The following is a 17827-nucleotide window of genomic DNA, read 5'->3' on the forward strand; positions in this document are numbered from 1 at the left end:
TTTCATTTTTTTGGATTTTTTTAGTCATCAGATTGAACAAATCAAAAGAGAGTTATATGCATGTATAACACAAAACATCATATAAATCGCTTCCCATTGAAAATTACATTCTCCCAACAATCATAATTGGTCAACCGCCATAGGATGGTCCAGTGACGGAGATGAATTTCAAGTTCGTATTCTGCAGCACGTCTTACGAGTTTTTTCGACCCTCAAAAAAGTAAACTGTCATAGTCGATCCACCCGCTAGTCTCCTTTTTAGAAAAAAAAAAAATTCATAATTGGTTCAAAAATAAAGTAAACGTTATTGAGTGGAAAACGTTTCAAAAACCCAAAATAATAAAATAGTGTAGCCTTAAACACCCTATCTAGTTTATTGTGCATAAAAAAACCCTATAGTCCATAGCTATAGATCATTACCATGTGGTCCAGTGCTTAAAGCATAATAATATATAAGACTAACTAAACTTTTTTTGTTAATTAAAGATAATTACAAGTTGGTGTCCCATCCCATGCGTGCCGAAGGTTACAACTTTGAAGCCGAAGCTGTGCCCAAGGATTATACGTTGGGTTCCTTGCCATTGAAGACAATGACACTGTTTCACACACGCGCACAAAATCATTAAACTATACAATAATGTATTTAATTACCTAGAACCCCAAAACTAATTATATAACATATTAATTATTGACATACGGTACCAATGTTAAGCATATTTCTGAGTCCTTGTTTCGTGTTCCCACATGAAAATGTCGACGATGCCTCCTCCATGCATGATTTGGGATTCAGTCTTTTTCTTAAAGTTTACTTTATTTCTTATTAGTCATTATTAAGCTTGATGCTATATAAAAAAGGTGTCGACACTATCATGCAAACCAGATTCCTTCCAATGGAAACGAGTCGTCTAGTATTAGGGTTAGTGTATATTGGATATGTTATCTAATGTTCTATTGATTATACATTTGAGCATGATTGTTAAAGAGATAAGACGTTCAAAAAGATGTCTGAAAGAGGCTGAAGTAAAGTAAAAGGTCAGGAGCACCTAAGTAAAATGACGTGCGAAATGAAAATTTCATGTATCCTCCACTGTCGTAGCAGTGAAATGATTCAAAGGGATGCCTTGAAGTCTCTCTTATTTTGTAGCAGAGCAACAAGTGAAGAATATAAAAGAGATAAAAAGAGAATCTGACTTGGAAGCCAAGTCGGTGGTTAGTGGAATAAACGAAAAGTCAAATCTGTTGACCTGTAATTTAAGCCAGAGAATGCATGGAATGTGGATTATCGACATGACTGATGAGATGAGCACATGAACATCACATTCACATGCCATGATGTTGCATGAATTGAAGTCGTATTCCATATATATATATATATATGAAACTCTCTCTCTCTCTCTCTCTCTCTCTCTCTCAGAGTAGTTGACTGTTAAGAGCATTGACTTTGGAAAAGATGATTCAAATGGAATGCCTGGTCTTCCATTACGTTTTAATGGAGCTCTCACTAACTAACTGTACATGCGGTGTGGAGAAAGTTTTGGTAGGCCAAGTCTTTGTCTCACTCAATGGTGGGGTGCCAAAGGGTTTCACTCCCTTGTGAGTGCACCCGTCTGCATAGAAGAATTTTTCATCGAACACGATTGTATAATGCCGGCATTTACCCATTACGTGAGTAAGTTGATGCACGAGACAATCCTATCCAATACTCTTTTGCGAGTGGTGACTAACAGTCACTCACCATGACACCTTGTGGGGTTGGGGGGGGGGGGGGGGGGGGTGGCCCGGAATAGATTGACAATGTATCATAGCCATCAGCTATAACAGTGTTCGTTTCACAGAAGAAACTTTCAGTAGGGCTGCCCTATTAGCACATGCACATCTATCACATAAAGTGTGACAAACATAAGTTCAAGTGAGACAAAAATACAAAAAAAAAAATTACGTTTTTATTAGAGATGCACATGTAGTAGTCGATGTGTCCCTACTAGAAGTTGGGCTTCTTGGGTGGAACAAGGTTCGACTTAATAATCTCGATGGTGGGCTTGGACGAGAGGTCAAAGGGACCCTGGTTCTTCTCTGACCTGAATACTGTAAATGGTACAACGCAGAATAAGTCGAGAATTGAATTCAGTATCAAAACTACAACAATAATCATATGATGATGGTTATGGTGCACAAAGGAACGTTTTATTATCAGAACATAAACCCCTAAGCAAGACCAAGGAAACTCGTTTTCTCGAAATAGTCTGAAGAAAATACATATATGGGAAGATAACCAAATCTCATTCCACACATACGGCCTCGAGCAACTTTTCACTGGCTTCACTCACCTCCAATTTCTCCATTTTCAAACGAGCACGCATAGCAGGACTTGTCCTTCCAGCAGCAGCATAAGTTCTGATCAATGATTCAAACACCTCAACCCCTAAGGATTCTACGGACTTCTTCAGAATCTCCAGAAAACCTTCTGCACCATCAACATCCTTCTCTTGCTCGAAATTCTCCATCAAAGTTTTGACAATCTTATGTGACGGACTCCACTTCCTACCATCCCCCCTACCAATGGATATTGCATTGGCAACACAATCAACCGCCAATTGATATTCTCCAGACTTCAGATAATAATCCAGAAAGATCTCCCAGGTTTTTGCATTAGGCTTGGCTCCTCTCCTGCGGGCCAGCTCCTTGAGTTCCTTGGCCTTCTCTAGCATACCCTGTTCAGCATAAGCTCCAATCAAAACATTTGCTACCCGAATATCATAGGTTGAGCACTGGCATTCCCATTCCCTGAAAGTTTTCTCTGCACCTGGTACATCATTCAAGTTGACCAACACCTGGATCATATTCAGATAGCTGATATTTGCAGTTTTAGGGAAAGCCAGCCTCAAGGAACGCCATACCCGATAAATTTCACGCAGGTTCCCTGTTTTACCATACAATGTAATGAGGAATTGGAAAGCCGAAAGATCTCGGTGCAAATTTTTCTTCTCCAATTCTTTAAGCGCATTTTCTGCCTTCTCAAACATGCCAGCTTCAACAAAAATTGAAGCTATGTTGCTATACGTGGTCCAATCACTGGCAACTCGACCATCCCTCTTCATCTCATCAATAACCCTTTCAGCCCCAGAAATATCATTAACAGCAGCCAGTGCCCGCATCCAGACATTGTATGAATAGGAATCGAGCATGACATTACAGGCCTTCATTTCTTGTACGATGGCTGGGATCTTATCCGGCTTTCCAGTTTTAGTGTAAAGGGTCATAAGGCTGTTATAAGGCATGGAGGTTAAAGGTAGGTTAAGAGCCTTCATCTTTTCTATAAGGGCTTCGGCTTTTTCAGTCATCAATTCCTTACAGTAACAGTTGAGCAGGGCCCCGTAACAAAGATGGGTCTTTGCTGATTCAGGAAGATCAATGAAATAACTTTCCGCAGCAAGAATGCCTCGGACTTTAGCAACAAGATCAAGATGTATTGCCTGATCACTGACTGTCTTGTTCATTCCTCTTCTATCCATAGCTTCCGAGAGCTGTAATGTTAAACAGCTTAGCATCTACATCTAGTCTTGCAGTTCAAATTAGAACAGGGAAAACAAGAAACATAAAAAGGCAACAAAGAAAAATGTTGAAGGATCAAGCTTTATCTTATCCAATATCTTTCTAAAAAGAGACTAGAAAAAATATTGTATGAAATCCACACGGAATACTAATCTCGAGCTGGATATAACAAATCAATTCAAATTGGCATCTATCAAGAACAATTCACCCCTAAGATAAACATACAACGAATAGCCATAATGCATGTAAAAAACATATAAGCGTAAGTTCACTTTGGCGATTCAACAAACAACCATACATTCTAACCTCTCAATACAAAAAATATGCAACATTTCTCGAACAAAATCATCAAAATTACAATAAACAATTCCAACCATTTTACTAAGTTTTCAAAATCATACACTTTAAATAATTATCCATCAAATCCTACTTCTAAGCTCGGCATAAATTCAACAAATCAATTATCTATAAATACTGCTCTCGGAGATCATAAATTGAGCAACTTTTGTGTAAAAAATACGCAGCAAAATCCGTAACCAATAACAAATGTTGGGATTTTGGGATTACGGACCTTGAGAGCAGGGTAGTAAAGCTTGCGTTCGCGAAGCTTCTTGAGAGTGTCGCCGACCTCCCATTTGTAAACTCGCTTGCGGCTCTTGAGGACTTCATTGAGCTGCTGCCGAACGCTCACCTCGGAGCCGCCGTCTTTGAACAGCCTCAGGTACAGAGCCTCCTCCAAGTACTTGCTCGACCGCTTCGTCACGCTCTTCGTCCGCCCGAACTGTTGCAGCGCCATTGGACCTCTGAAATTAGGGTTTTGCGAGAGAGAGAAGAGAGTGATCCAAGGGGTTTTTGCTGCAAATGAAAATCGACAGGGGAGTGAATTTTTGGGCTCAACATGTAATTTGGGCCTGCTACCTTAAAGCCCAATGAATATTGACTTAAGGTTAGGAAGTTTTGGGCCAGTAAGACTAAATTGGATTTTTTTTACGCATAAAACGATACACTTGCTTATACATTTTTTAATAAAGATGTACCACGCTATTATATGTGGAAACACACTTATATATTATAAAATTTCAACATGTGTGTCTAAGTAGCATTATTGATTTCAGAATCTTCACTCTCCAATGATGATTCTCTTTAAAGGAAACTGATTTTCACACCCGAATGATGATGCTCTTGACACGAAACTGATTTTCGCAATCTCCGTTTGTTCTCCTACGGTACTCCTTTTTATTGTTTTCAACCTTTGGATTGGAAAAATAAAATGAAATCAAGAGACGGAAACAACGGAATAAATGTAGAAGAAGAAAAAAGAGGAGTGCCCTCCCGGTAATTTTGAGAGAGTTCAGTTTTGGGGTTGGGCCTACTTTAACAATCTAGAATCTCCGCTTCTAGAACGACGACGTTTGAAAATTGGGATTAGCAGTTATTAATCATCAATTACGTCATGTGATTAATGTGGCAAATGATGCACTAGAAGTTTTCAGAATAGAGGAGATTCTGCTGACCAAATATTTGGCATTTGCTTTCCGACTTTCAGATTTGGCGCTGGACTTTCACGTGGCCAGCGTGTCATCAAAGCAAACCTCGTCGTCTTGTCGTATTCGTTTCTGGCAGTTTACAGTTATCCTTTCTTTGCTTCTTTCTTTTTTTTTTTTTTTTTTTTTTTTTTTGCATTTCACAATTTTGTTTAAAAAATTTTATTAATTACTTCCAAATAATTAGGTAAGGGATAGTGAATTATTAGTCGTTTAATCCAATACAAAATTTAGTTTAGCTGTTAATATAGAAATTGTGGTAAGTATCATAGCAAAAAACGAAGTTATGATATGCAATTTTCTATGATGAGCCATGCTAGGAATATCACATTTTTTTAATTATATTATTGTATTATCGCGTGTGACAAGTGATGCATATAACCAACATTCAATTAGATAAATTTATTATTAACCTGATATGTACACATTAATTTATCACATCAATAATACATTAATGTTACATAAAAATATAACCTTCCTAACATTTTATTTTAGTGGCGTTGATGGACTACAACGGCACTCATCAAACCATGCAATGAGTCTGCCTTTGTACAACTAGCAACAGCGCAGGATGGAGTAGTACTACCGCTCGCCACTCCCTGTTTCTATAATGGTGGGGATTATTATTTATTATTTACGGCTAGGATTACTCCCGCTGGCAGCTTCTAGTTGCCCGGGAGCCAACTTGTTTGTCTTATTTATTTATTTATCCAGTCACAGCCGACAATGAATTTGCATGAATTTTCATGCAGTGGCTTAGTAATAGATGATGAATTTCAAATTCACATTTCATACAATACGTTTTTAGATCGATTCATGGCTTTGGTGATTACACGATGTTGGTTAAGGGAAGGTTGGAATGCTTCGATGAGTTTTTTTGGTCTAAAAAAGTGGACTACCGTGACAAAGTAACCAGTTGATCATTTTTTTCTTTTATTTTTTTAACAACTGATATTATCTACATTGAAAGAGGGGTGGGATTAGCCTCACAATGAGTTAGCAATAATGTAGTTCAAATTCGCATTTGGCAATAATCGAATCTACATACCTCTTACTTACAAGTGAAGAAAAATATTACTAAATCGTAGTAATAAATTGAAGTGGTCCCCTTTTTAAAAAAGAGAAAAAACAATGAATTTGTATATGCACCCATTCATCAAAACCCCACCACCTTCCCTTATCAAATTATTATTATGTGAATATCGGGCCATATCACTCGAATCTGTTTAGTTTACTAACCCTAATTTTCTGCACGAAGTTCATACCAAAACTAACCCTAATCACTAGGGCATCACGTTAGGGCGCCAATGAAAGCAATTGCCTCCACTTTTTATCATTGTTATATGCCTAACTGCCTAAGTATTCATTATTAGACCTGTAAACGGGTCGGATTTATTAGATTTTGGTCGGGTTCAATCCGACCTGTTAAGTTAACGGGTCATCCGAGTCCGACCCGTTAAGCTAACAGGTCATCCGTTTCACCCGTTAACAATTATTATTATTATTATTTTTTTTTTTTTTTGCATAGAGTTTATTAATTTTTTGTTAAGACTTGACTGAAATTACTAAAACATCATCAACTAAGAGGTGCTAACGGGTCTAACCGGTTGACCCAAAGTGACCCGTTATTTAACGGGTTCACCCGTTAGCGACTCAATCCGTTAAGGATCCACCCAAATACTAATATTAATGGGTCGGGTCCAAAATGCCAGGTCTATTCATTATTATGTGAACACTGAGTTAGAATAAAAGTTTTACAAAATATTTGAAAAAATTAAAACAAAATAACGTACAAAAAACAGCTAAGATAAACTAACAAACGCATAACCTTTCCCACAAAGAAAAATATATGGGACCTAACAAACTATTCACAACCCCAATGGGGGCCAATGCATTGATTCCAATATCTTTTGTATTGTTTCAATATTCTTATACAACCTTGATCCCACTTTGAGTTCTTTTGTAAAGAAAGAAACTATGCGTTTGATGAAATATCTCACATTATTCCTTCGTAGGATCATTTTATTATGCCTTATTACGATAAAATTCCAACTTTGATACTCCTCTCATTAAACTGTTAGTAGCTAGCAGATGTGTGCTTGCATATATGAAATAACTAACATATATGCAACAAATTTTTCATGATTGATCCAAATAAAAGAACTAGTTTTTCATGTCTCGTATATGAAAATAATTAACATATAACGGATTTTCATCACGTGGCATTCTAATTTGACAATATTTGATTTAATAGTACATAACTTGTGTAAGTTTTTCTTTATAATATAATATTATTAAACTGCAACGTCCAAAATAAAATCAATCCATATATGTTGCTATTCTCATCTTGGCCTTACCTATTTTTGTTTGGTCAAACTCCACCTTTCGTTGAAAGCGCGTGATTGGAAATATGGGTTTCTTTTCTTTGCTGGATATTGAATTCAAGGACCGTTGTTTTTGGTCGGTTGTGGGTTAGGGCTACCTTTCAAAGTTTTCAAGTTTATGAGCGACACAAATAAAAAGGGAATTCCAAATTTTCAAGAGAAATGATAAGAAAATTATATTAGAAGTGGAATTCTTTATGAACTCTTTACCATTTAATATTTTTAATGTAATATTTTATAATATTAGTACATAAATTAACGTTAAATTATAATTGTTTTCTTTCAACATTTCTGTATCTCCAAATCTTTCAAATCCAATCCAGCGGAGCTCCAGCACACACTTGGCACAAATTGTAGAAACGCCTAGAAGTTTGTTGTCCTCATCCACAACACATACAAAATCCTTATCCCAAACCCGAAGGGAGGCAGATTCTCTGCCTCTCATTTTTTGTGTCATTCTGTTTTGTGTGATTACTGTTAAATCACGTTAATATTTTATATTATTTTTTTATAGAGATAATAAGATAAAAATAAATAGTAATATAAAATGTTGACGTAGCTTAACCGTGACCATATAAATAAAATGACATAGAAAGTGAGATGGCAGAGAATCTGCCTTCAACCCCAAGAATCTAAATTGGATTACTGTTTATTTATCAATTTAACTAGCTAAAACAACGTTTGCTGAGTGCTGATCACTCAACTTAGCATGACCAACCCCTGCAAGTTATTATAATTAGAACTTTAACGAAAGATTATTGATACTGTTTACTTTAACGAAAAATTATATTTTTATATTAAAAAGTCAATCTTAGTACCATTTATTTTGTCTTTATAGTTAAAATTTAAAATTTTCAAATTGTTTTTATTATTATAATTTCTTGAAGCGGTTTTCCAAAGGGGACACGTTGCATCAATTCATACCACCAACCCTCTCTCCCTCTCTTTGTCGACAGCTTTTGCTTTTTTCTGGCCTCTATTTTGCTCTCTCTCTCTCTCTCTCCTCGCTGCCTTCAACTCAAACGACAAAAGCAGGAACTAACAGTAGGCCCTTTTGATTGGCTGAGAGGATTGTGATTCGCGTGAGACGCAGATAGTTGGGAAACGAGAGAATTGTGGTTGCAGTTCCGACTCCCATTTTTTTCCATTTTTTTCCAATTTCTCAAAAAAGCATACAAAGACTAATCCTTTTTCCATTTCCTCTTATTTTTACTTCCTTTTATTCCTCTCCCTCCTGTTTCATACAAAAACAAAGAACCGCGGAGTTTCAGAGACTTTGGATTTTCGGATTTGTCCCCTTCTATTGAAATTGTATAGAAGGGGAACCTTCATGAATCCTTCAAATTTCATGGTTATATAAAAAAGCTCGAACCTTTTCGTTTTCTGCAACAAGGGTCCTTCTGGGTTTTGTGTTTTTTGAGTTTCTTGAGGAAGGAGAAGGCTCTGTTGTAATAAATGTTGAGAAGTTTGGAGAAAATGATAAGACTATGGATTGCGGCCCTGCAATTTTCGGAGCTTTTTGTGAGCAGCCTGGTTCACTTGCTGTACGGGTTTTACATCTTCAGCACCGCCGTGGCCGGCGATCTGTCGCAGGCGCTGAGCAATTTGCAATCGAAGCCGAACATGAGCATTGAGGTGAAGGATGTGGTGGCGCAGAGAGACCCGTCGGCCAATGGCAGCCTGCCACCTATTGTTTTGGTTCATGGGATATTTGGTTTTGGCAAAGGGGTATGTTTGTTTTGATTTTTCAGAAATGGATTCCGGTTCCTTCCGCAAATGGAGCATTTTGCGGTTTGAAATCGAATTTTGTTCATTTTTTGTAACTGGGTGTTTCGGATTTCGTGTGTTTTGCAGAGATTGGGAGGTTTATCGTATTTCGCCGGGGCGGAGAAGAAGGATGAAAGGGTTCTGGTGCCGGATTTGGGATCTCTAACGAGCATTTATGATAGGTTTGTGCTTTGGACCCTCAAAGTATTTTCCTTTTTTCGATACAAGCGATAATTGGTTAGCGAGAATCAAACTAAGGACCTCGGATATTTCCCCCAATAGCCGTTTTGTTCTGCATCCTATTGCTAACCAGGTTTAATGGAGGTTTTTGGGGTTTCAGGGCTTGTGAATTGTTCTACTATTTGAAGGGCGGGCGAGTCGATTATGGTGAAGAACACAGCAAGGCTTGTGGGCATTCACAATTCGGTCGAGTTTACGAACAAGGTTCGCGCTTTCCTCATGTTCATTTGTCTAGTAATTTGATGAAAGAAATTGTACGGAAATAGTAGGCCTCATAGTCTCATAGCGAGTCTCTGATTGCTAATTTGTGATTGGGATATGCAGGGCACTACCCTGAATGGGATGAGGATCACCCTATTCACTTTGTCGGCCATTCTGCCGGAGCACAGGTTGTCCGTGTGCTGCAGCAAATGCTTGCTGATAAGGTTAGTCCAATTAGCATCCTAAAATCAATGCTAAAGTCAAGAATATGAATTGGTTTTAGACTAGTTTTTCTTCCGAGTGAGAGATACTTGGGTAGGGAGGGCAGCTCTCACACACGTTAAGACCAGTAGCGGTCAAGCAGGATCAAAGTACAGACGGTCTCATGCTTTTGTGAGATGTACCCTGTGGATGACGTGGTCAGGCATCCCTACTCAAGTTTTTCGTCACAGTGCTTTCTTAGCGAACATGCCTTGAACAACACTCCAAATCCTCTTTTACCTTTGCCAAGTGAAGAATCCTCCTTTTATTTTTGACTGAATGTTTCATTTTGTTGACCGAAACGTTTCATTTTGTATTCAGGCGTTCAAGGGATTTGAGAACACTAATGAGAATTGGGTATTGAGCATCACGTCATTGTCAGGAGCATTCAATGGAACAACAAGAACCTACTTGGATGGAATTCAGTGAGTTTCCATTTCATCGTCTTATTCTTTTGTCTATAAACTTTGTGTGACGAATGCAAATACGTATGCACATACTTATGCAATACGATGATTGGCTGCCTAAAAGAGCAAAGTAATAGAAAGAAACGTCTTTCGTGACCTCAGGATTTTTGTCTCCCCTTGTTTTATATTTATAATAACCCATAATTTTATATGCAAAACAAAAGGTAAAAACAGAACGACCAGAAAATTTGTGAATAATAATCTTTGAATGCTAAAATACTAACTGTGGTTTCTGTATTTCACAGGCCAGAAGATGGAAAAACCTTGAAACCTATATGTCTGTTGCAGTTATGCCGGCTAGGAGTGATAATTTACGATTGGTTGGACATTCCCTGGCTAAAGGCTTATTACAACTTTGGGTTTGATCACTATAACGTGACCTGGAAGAAAGTGGGCGTTAGGGGTCTTGTTGATTGCCTCTTGGGAAACTCAGGCCCATTCGCTTCTACCGATTGGATTCTCCCGGACCTCACACTTCAAGGCTCCGCAAGACTCAACAGCCATCTCCATTCCTTTCCCAACACATACTACTTCAGCTATGCCACTAAGCGTACGAGGAAGGTGTTGGGTGTCACAGTTCCATCAAGCATATTTGGAATTCATCCATTGCTTTTCATTAGAGTATTGCAAATGAGCCAATGGCGGCACCCTCCTGATGTCCCTCCCCCTTACAAAGGCTACAGGTGTGTTCTTAAGCACATGTCAAAAATAATTAAATACTCGAATTCATTTGCATTGTCATGACTCAATCCTTGTGTGAATAATTCGTGTGTAGGGATGAGGATTGGCAGGACAATGATGGAGCTTTGAATACCATCTCCATGACTCGCCCTCTTCTCCCCATTGAACATCCCAGTCGGTTTGTAAAAGATGATTCAGATTGTCATCCATTGCAACCTGGCATCTGGTTAGTACAAACACTTCTCGATTGACCATCACTACGAATTCTTCATTGTTTGTCATTGAACAAAACAACAAATGTGGAACTTGATTACAATGCAGGTACTACAAGATTGTGGAAGCTGATCACATATTCTTCATTATTAATCGGGAGAGGGCCGGAGTTCAGTTTGATCTGATATACGACAGCATTTTCGAACGCTGCAGAAAGCATGTGTTTAGAAAAACTCCGCAGACTTTACCGAACGAAACACACCATTAGTTCAGCATTCCATTACTCTCACGCAATATACTACAAAATTAGAATCTAAAATCAAAAGCAAAGAAAGCTATTGATTAGCACCAGCAGTAGCCTTTGTTCCCCCTCCCTGACCTCATGTATATGTTTATTTCTTCTTCCTTCTTCGATTTTTCGAATTTTTTCACTCACCCTCCGACCGCTGGTACAGTTTGTGTGGCTTTGTTGTAGTGTAGTGAGAGATATTTATAGGGTTTAGCTTTGTACTTCAGACCTCTTTGGTCTTTCCAGAGTTGATGTATTTTGGAAACAGAGTATACAATTTAAGTTATACACCCAAAATTCCATTTTCATTTCTCAACATGCGCATGAATCCTTTTTTAAGGTATGAGCAATCACATAAATTGTCAATTTTCTTTCGAGCGATATTGTGGGATAGATTCAAGCATGAGAGCTCGGATACAAAGTAAATGCTCGTGATCACTTCAACTATAAGCCTGTCTCAAATGTCGTCACTTTTAGCATAAGATAAAACCTCATCACCCTTCTTTTTTAACCGGGAACAAGACCTCAAAATAAATCTCAAATAAATACACAAAAAGCAAATGAGTTGTTATTGACACTTCGAAACACAAAACTTGCAATAGTACAGTTTTGGTCTCCGTCAATGTTGGCTCCTTCCTCTTTCCCTTGTTCCAACAAATCTGGATCATATGTGCATTGTTTGTTTGGACAAATTAAACTTGGGCTAAACTAGACCCACGACACCTTCTAGGCCCATACATCTTTATGCTCCGTTTTGTAAAGGCCCAAATCCTTTTTGTTTCCCAAGAACATCCAAAGAAGGAGACGAGGGATATATAAATAGATTTTAGAGAACTTTAACGAAAAGTTTCTGGTATTGTTCGTTTTAACGAAAAATCACATTTTTACATTAAAAAGTCAATCATGGTACTATTCAATTTACCATTTATTTTATCCTTATTGTTAAAACTCAAAGTTTTTCAATTTTTTTCATTAGTTTTCTTATATTTTATGATTAATTACACACTGCATTTTGTGGTTTACGATATGTAACAGTTCAGTCCACATCTTTTATAAATAGGCAAAAATCATCTTTAAAATTACAAATCCTTACACCATTGTTACTTTTTACCGTGCATTTGATCGTCCACCTCTTACTGAGAATTAGGCTACAATATAGTAATGTGATACACAAGATAATTGGATTTATTAAAAAGTGTTCTACCACAACAACAATAAGTAATCGTTTGGAAGTGCTTTCAAAATAACTAGTGTTTTTTCTAGGAAATACTAGTTCAAGTGCTGTTTCAGGATTCACTTGCGTTTTTACTATAAGGATTGATACACAAGATAATTGGATTTATTAAAAAGTGTTCTACCACAACAACAATAAGTAATCGTTTGGAAGTGCTTTCAAAATAACTAGTGCTTTTTCTAGGAAATACTAGTTCAAGTGTTGTTTCAGGATTCACTTGCGTTTTTACTATAAGGATTGATTCCAAAAACATTTTCATCAAAAGTTTTTATCATTTTGAAAGCAATTCCAAACGAGCTCTAAGATGATGGAAAGCCTCGAAATCCTTAGGGTCTGTTTGGTATCCTACTCAAAAACTTAAATTGTTCTTAAAACTAACTTTTAAGAACATTTCTTACAAACTGTTTTTTTTTAGGTTTCAAAAATGTGTTTGGTATTGAATTTAAAACTATTTTTGAATCTAAAAATTTGAAAACTAGTTTGGTTTAACTCTTGAAAACAGTGTTTTTTTTTGTTTTTTTTATATTTTTTCCCCCAATTATGTATTTGTTTTAAGATATACAAAACATATGAAATTAAACCTTAAACATACTATTTTCATATTCATGTGCTAATACAACACATATATGCTCGATAATCAAATTAAACTTCAAGTCTTAGATAATAAATATTACATTAAAACATTCTAGAACACCAATGAACTTTGAGACTAATTATTATTGACGTAATCAAGCCACATTGATCCAACTATGTGGTCTCTAACATCATTCATAACATTGTCGTCATTCAAATGCATGTTTTCCCCTTCTTGATTCACCCCCGAGCTTTCTTCATCTACCACATCAACATCATTGTCTTCAAATTGTTGAAACAAAGTATCATTCCTTGATTGCATCTAATGAAATTGTGCATGGCACAACATGCAACGGGAATGAGTCTTTGCTTCCTAATTGGATAATTTGGCATCAACTTTAGAATAGGAAAATGATTCTTAAGCACTCCAATGCCTCATTCAAAAATATTACGTAGTGATGAGTGCCTAAAGTTGAACAATTTCATTGCTTCTCTTGGACGTTTACCTCTTCCTCTAAAATCACGCAAGTGATAACGCACTTTGCGATATGGTGCAAGAAACCCACTCATGTTGGTATAGCCGGAATCAACAACATAATATTTTCCTATTCTAAGAAAAATGCATACAAGTATTTCACTTGAGCCAAATACAATAAGAAAAAAAATTATAAGTAATTTGATATGTTTCAATGACTTCGTACCTTCTTTAGGCATTGGAAACCTATTCTCTTCTCTTGTTATTGCATCCATCAACACTCTTGAGTCATTAGCCGTTCCTTCCCATCCGGTGTAGACATATGTGAACATCATGTTAAATGAACATGCCAACATAATATTTTGTGTCACACTAACTTTTCCACCTTGGTATGAAATTTGTTTTAATGAAGGAGCCCATGCACTGATATGTGTTCCATCAATAACGCCAATGCAATTCTACCATTTTATAGTTCAAAATATAGAAACAAAAACCCAATATCACACAAATCAATAAGTAAAACCTTCAATAACAATATATGATAATAATTCCCAATTTTTACAAATTTTGTAACATTTTCCCCCAATTTTCCCAATAGTTGCCTAATTTTAAAGAAACCCAATAAACCTAGCTGCAACAAATCTCCGAAACCACCAATAAAAACACAAAATTGACCAATTATACAAACAATCAAACATTCATGCAATTTAACACAAACAGATAATACAGAAAAGTAGAGAGAGAGAGAGAGAGAGAGAGAGAGAGAGAGAGAGTGAGTGAATTACAGAAAATTAAATCCGAAATTTGAGTCACAAATACGCAAGGTGAAAAGGGTCTATTTGAATTGGATTGAGGAATTGCAGTCTCAAAGACCCGGAAACTCGAAAAAGGGATTACATGTTCATCTTTATCCTTGGTCGTTCGTCGTCGGTGAGGCGCAAGGCCTGCTTGTGGTCTGCGTGGTGCAGCTCAGATCTCCATCGCGGTACAGGAAATGAATTCGTGAAAAAAAAATCCTAAAACCTGACTTTTGTTGTTTTCAAATTATAATGGGTTGTTTTTTAAATTTTTTGAGTCCAGTTTTGCAAAATGGGTCTACCAGACAGGTTTTTTTACCTTAAAACTTAAAAATTATTTTTGAGTTAAAAACTTTGGACTCAAATCCAATATCAAACAGGCTCTTATATACTTGTCAATTTTGTATTAATACTGCATTAACGAAATCATGCAGTTAATTAGTAAGGATTAAACGTAGGCTCGCTCTTAGTAAAATCAGCACATGCATGAGCATCATCATCATCAATGGTGGCACATGGGAATATGCATGTTTTTGTTGATGCAACGCAATGTATGTATCGGGACCAAAACTCATTTCTTAAACCTCCACTACACAATTGTAAAAAATAAAACCAAAGTTAACTAATTAATTGACAGTTATAGAGCTCGTTTGAATGTGTTTTTAAAATTGTTGAGAGCGCTTTCAGTGAAAATATCTTTGAAACCAATCCTTAGTAAAAATGCAAGTACATTATGGAAAAACATTTGAAGTGCTTCCTGGAAAAAGCACATAACTGATACTTTTTGTAGAAAACATTTTAAGTGCTTTTGGAACCAATAAGCATTTTCTCTAAAAGCGCTTTCAGTCATTTTAAAAACGCATCCAAACGAGTTTATAGTGTTCAAACCAAAAGAACAACACAGTTCAGAATTAAACTATTATTTGGTCGACCTAAACTGCACATCTTGGACAATGTTTGACCCCAATGAAATATAGGAATCTAAAAATACTAATAATTTATGTGGCTTCAGTTGTGATCCTTTAAGTCAAAATCTGACTAGAAAGCATTAATTTGAAGTCAAGAATCGAAGTCGATCGGCCGACCGAATAAACAACTGATGCATTAATTTGCTTTGTGTTATTGTGTAAACTAAACGTGTTAGAGCATTTTAATGCGGATATGTAAATTAGAGATGTAAAAATCACATTTACATCTTATTTTATATTTTTGATAGATGTAAATGAGAGTTTTACTATATAAAAGGAAAGCAAATTATATTTCTATCTTTGATTTGCGAGACCTGCTATCAGAAGATGTAAGAAAATGTGTAAACTTAAGTTTTTATTTATAATATTTGTTAGCCAAAATGGATGTTTTACATCTCTCTAATTAGAGTTTTCCAACTACCAAAAATTATAAAATACACATTTTAAGGCTTTTTGCATGAAAAAAAAAAAAAAGCGTTAAGATACTTTTTTTTCACTTTCTAAATATACCAAATGATTGATTGTGTGAACTTGCCCCTACTAGATACTTCTAGTAAACATGTTTGACTTCTAATCGAGCGACTGTATCAAGTGGGAAACTGGCTCGATTTAAGCCTTTACTATGCCTTTAGTTTTAAAAGGACTTCAACAATTTTCCTATTCAAAGGAATTAATTCACGATAAACAAAAACACTAGAATTGCGTTGTCATTTAAAACAATCAAAATAGCTAAGGACTGCTTCAATGAATATCCCTTTTATTTTTTTTATTTTTTTAAAACCTAGCTGAGAAACGTTGTCACTGTACATAATCGTTGTCTTTTGGCCCACACACACAGTAAGTGCAAGATTTTCATTTAATTTTCACCTTTGATATAGGGTGGAAGCTGAAAGTCATGAAAGATGTCAGATTGTGTCGCGATCGGATTGAGTCAGTTCAACACTATGCGTACAGCTGGTATCCCTTTTATTTTGTTTATGTTTAATCATTTCCAACGAATTGTCTTAGAGTTTAGTTTTGATTTTCATCTTTAGAGGAGTTTGCTAATTTGATTGCCCTCTATAGGAGAATTACTTCATTTCAATTTCCATTTGGATGTACTACGTCTCTTTTGGATCTATGTATGAAGGTGAAGCTATTTAATTTGTTGGATCTACTTCACTTTAGTTCTAGGATCGTGGAGGTGATTAGGTATTGTACTTCCTGCCAATATATAATTTGAGATTTTTTGTTTTCACATGATTTTTGTCTTAGCATGATATATAATAAGTTTAGGGTTCAAGTGCCATGACCTCTATACATGTTTCAAGGTTTTAGTTTTGAAATTTATATACCAGCCTTGTTAATATCTGGATCATCTACTATAATTTACCAATTTTTCTGGAAATGATCTGTAAAAATTAGACTTGTTTAAAATTTAAATACATATGTTTATACTGGCATCTATCTGCACATGTACATATATTTAGTAAATAATCGTGATCTTCTACGTCAATTTCACAAAATATAAAATTTATATTTAAATATTACCGTGAGTTAAAAAAAAAAATCAAGTTAATAAGTTTTCACCGTTTGGTGTGGTTGGTACCTGAACGTTATAACGGGAAACTTAAAATATAAGATGGACACATAAAAAAATTCCTCCAAAATTGGAAAGTAATTGATACTTAATAATACGGTCTAATGATATTCATTTTCACTTGTAAGTAAGAGATCTTAGGTTTGATTTTCGCTAAAAGCGAATTTGAACCACATTATACTAGCCCATTGTGAGGCTAAATCCACATCCTTCCTTAGTATAGATAATATCGTTTGTTATTGCTAAAAAAAAATCGTTTGTTCAAAAAAAAAAAAAAAAAAATTGGAAAGTGATTAGCTCAGAAAATCTTACCTCTAACAGAACTGTTTAATTACGGTCATTGCTGTTGAGATTTATTTCCAATTTATTGGGAGGTTCTTAGATTTTCCAAGTTAAAAGGGGACGGAGCATGCTTGGTATGGTCAGTTTTTTTTAATTTTTAATTTTTAATTTATTTTTATTTAACGAAATAGGAAGGAAAAAAGAAATAGGAATTAGGGTTCATGCACCTCGGTGTCCCTGAAGGTAGACATCCTCTCCATATTTTGTTCTATAAATAGGGACATAAACACAGACGAGGAGACCCAACTTTGAGACTTGAG

General features: G+C 36.0%; 2 protein-coding genes and 1 pseudogene across 2 annotated transcripts; 1 reads left to right on the forward strand and 2 right to left on the reverse strand.

The window, feature by feature from the left end:
- Positions 1-2162: 2162 nt before the first annotated feature.
- LOC137731337 (large ribosomal subunit protein mL101 (rPPR4)) lies at positions 2163-4442 on the reverse strand. The gene is made up of 2 exons (XM_068470440.2): positions 4124-4442; positions 2163-3524 (listed from the first exon to the last, which is right to left on the reverse strand). The coding sequence occupies exons 1-2, from the start codon at positions 4346-4348 to the stop codon at positions 2280-2282; spliced, it is 1470 nt and encodes a 489-aa protein (XP_068326541.2). The 5' UTR covers positions 4349-4442; the 3' UTR covers positions 2163-2279.
- A 3986-nt stretch (positions 4443-8428) lies between these two features.
- LOC137731633 (uncharacterized) lies at positions 8429-11907 on the forward strand. Its single transcript, XM_068470795.2, has 8 exons — positions 8429-9208; positions 9335-9429; positions 9588-9691; positions 9812-9912; positions 10271-10374; positions 10662-11099; positions 11192-11323; positions 11419-11907. The coding sequence occupies exons 1-8, from the start codon at positions 8936-8938 to the stop codon at positions 11576-11578; spliced, it is 1407 nt and encodes a 468-aa protein (XP_068326896.2). The 5' UTR covers positions 8429-8935; the 3' UTR covers positions 11579-11907.
- A 1635-nt stretch (positions 11908-13542) lies between these two features.
- Positions 13543-17767, reverse strand: LOC148689865 (uncharacterized; annotated as a pseudogene).
- Positions 17768-17827: the final 60 nt, after the last annotated feature.

This window comes from Pyrus communis, chromosome 16 (genome assembly GCF_041283825.1).
Source record: "Pyrus communis isolate YQ-2024b chromosome 16, ASM4128382v1, whole genome shotgun sequence".
Lineage (NCBI taxonomy): Eukaryota > Viridiplantae > Streptophyta > Magnoliopsida > Rosales > Rosaceae > Pyrus > Pyrus communis.

Bases quoted from the DNA above. Each gene is read 5' to 3' on its own strand.
- LOC137731337 (XM_068470440.2), bottom strand. From the start codon at position 4,348: ATGGCGCTGCAACAGTTCGGGCGGACGAAGAGCGTGACGAAGCGGTCG. The intron at 3,525-4,123 runs GTCCGTAATCCC...TTAACATTACAG, and splicing joins TTTACTACCCTGCTCTCAAG to CTCTCGGAAGCTATGGATAG.
- LOC137731633 (XM_068470795.2), top strand. From the start codon at position 8,936: ATGTTGAGAAGTTTGGAGAAAATGATAAGACTATGGATTGCGGCCCTG. The intron at 9,430-9,587 runs GTTTGTGCTTTG...TTGGGGTTTCAG, and splicing joins CTAACGAGCATTTATGATAG to GGCTTGTGAATTGTTCTACT. The intron at 9,913-10,270 runs GTTAGTCCAATT...TTTTGTATTCAG, and splicing joins AGCAAATGCTTGCTGATAAG to GCGTTCAAGGGATTTGAGAA.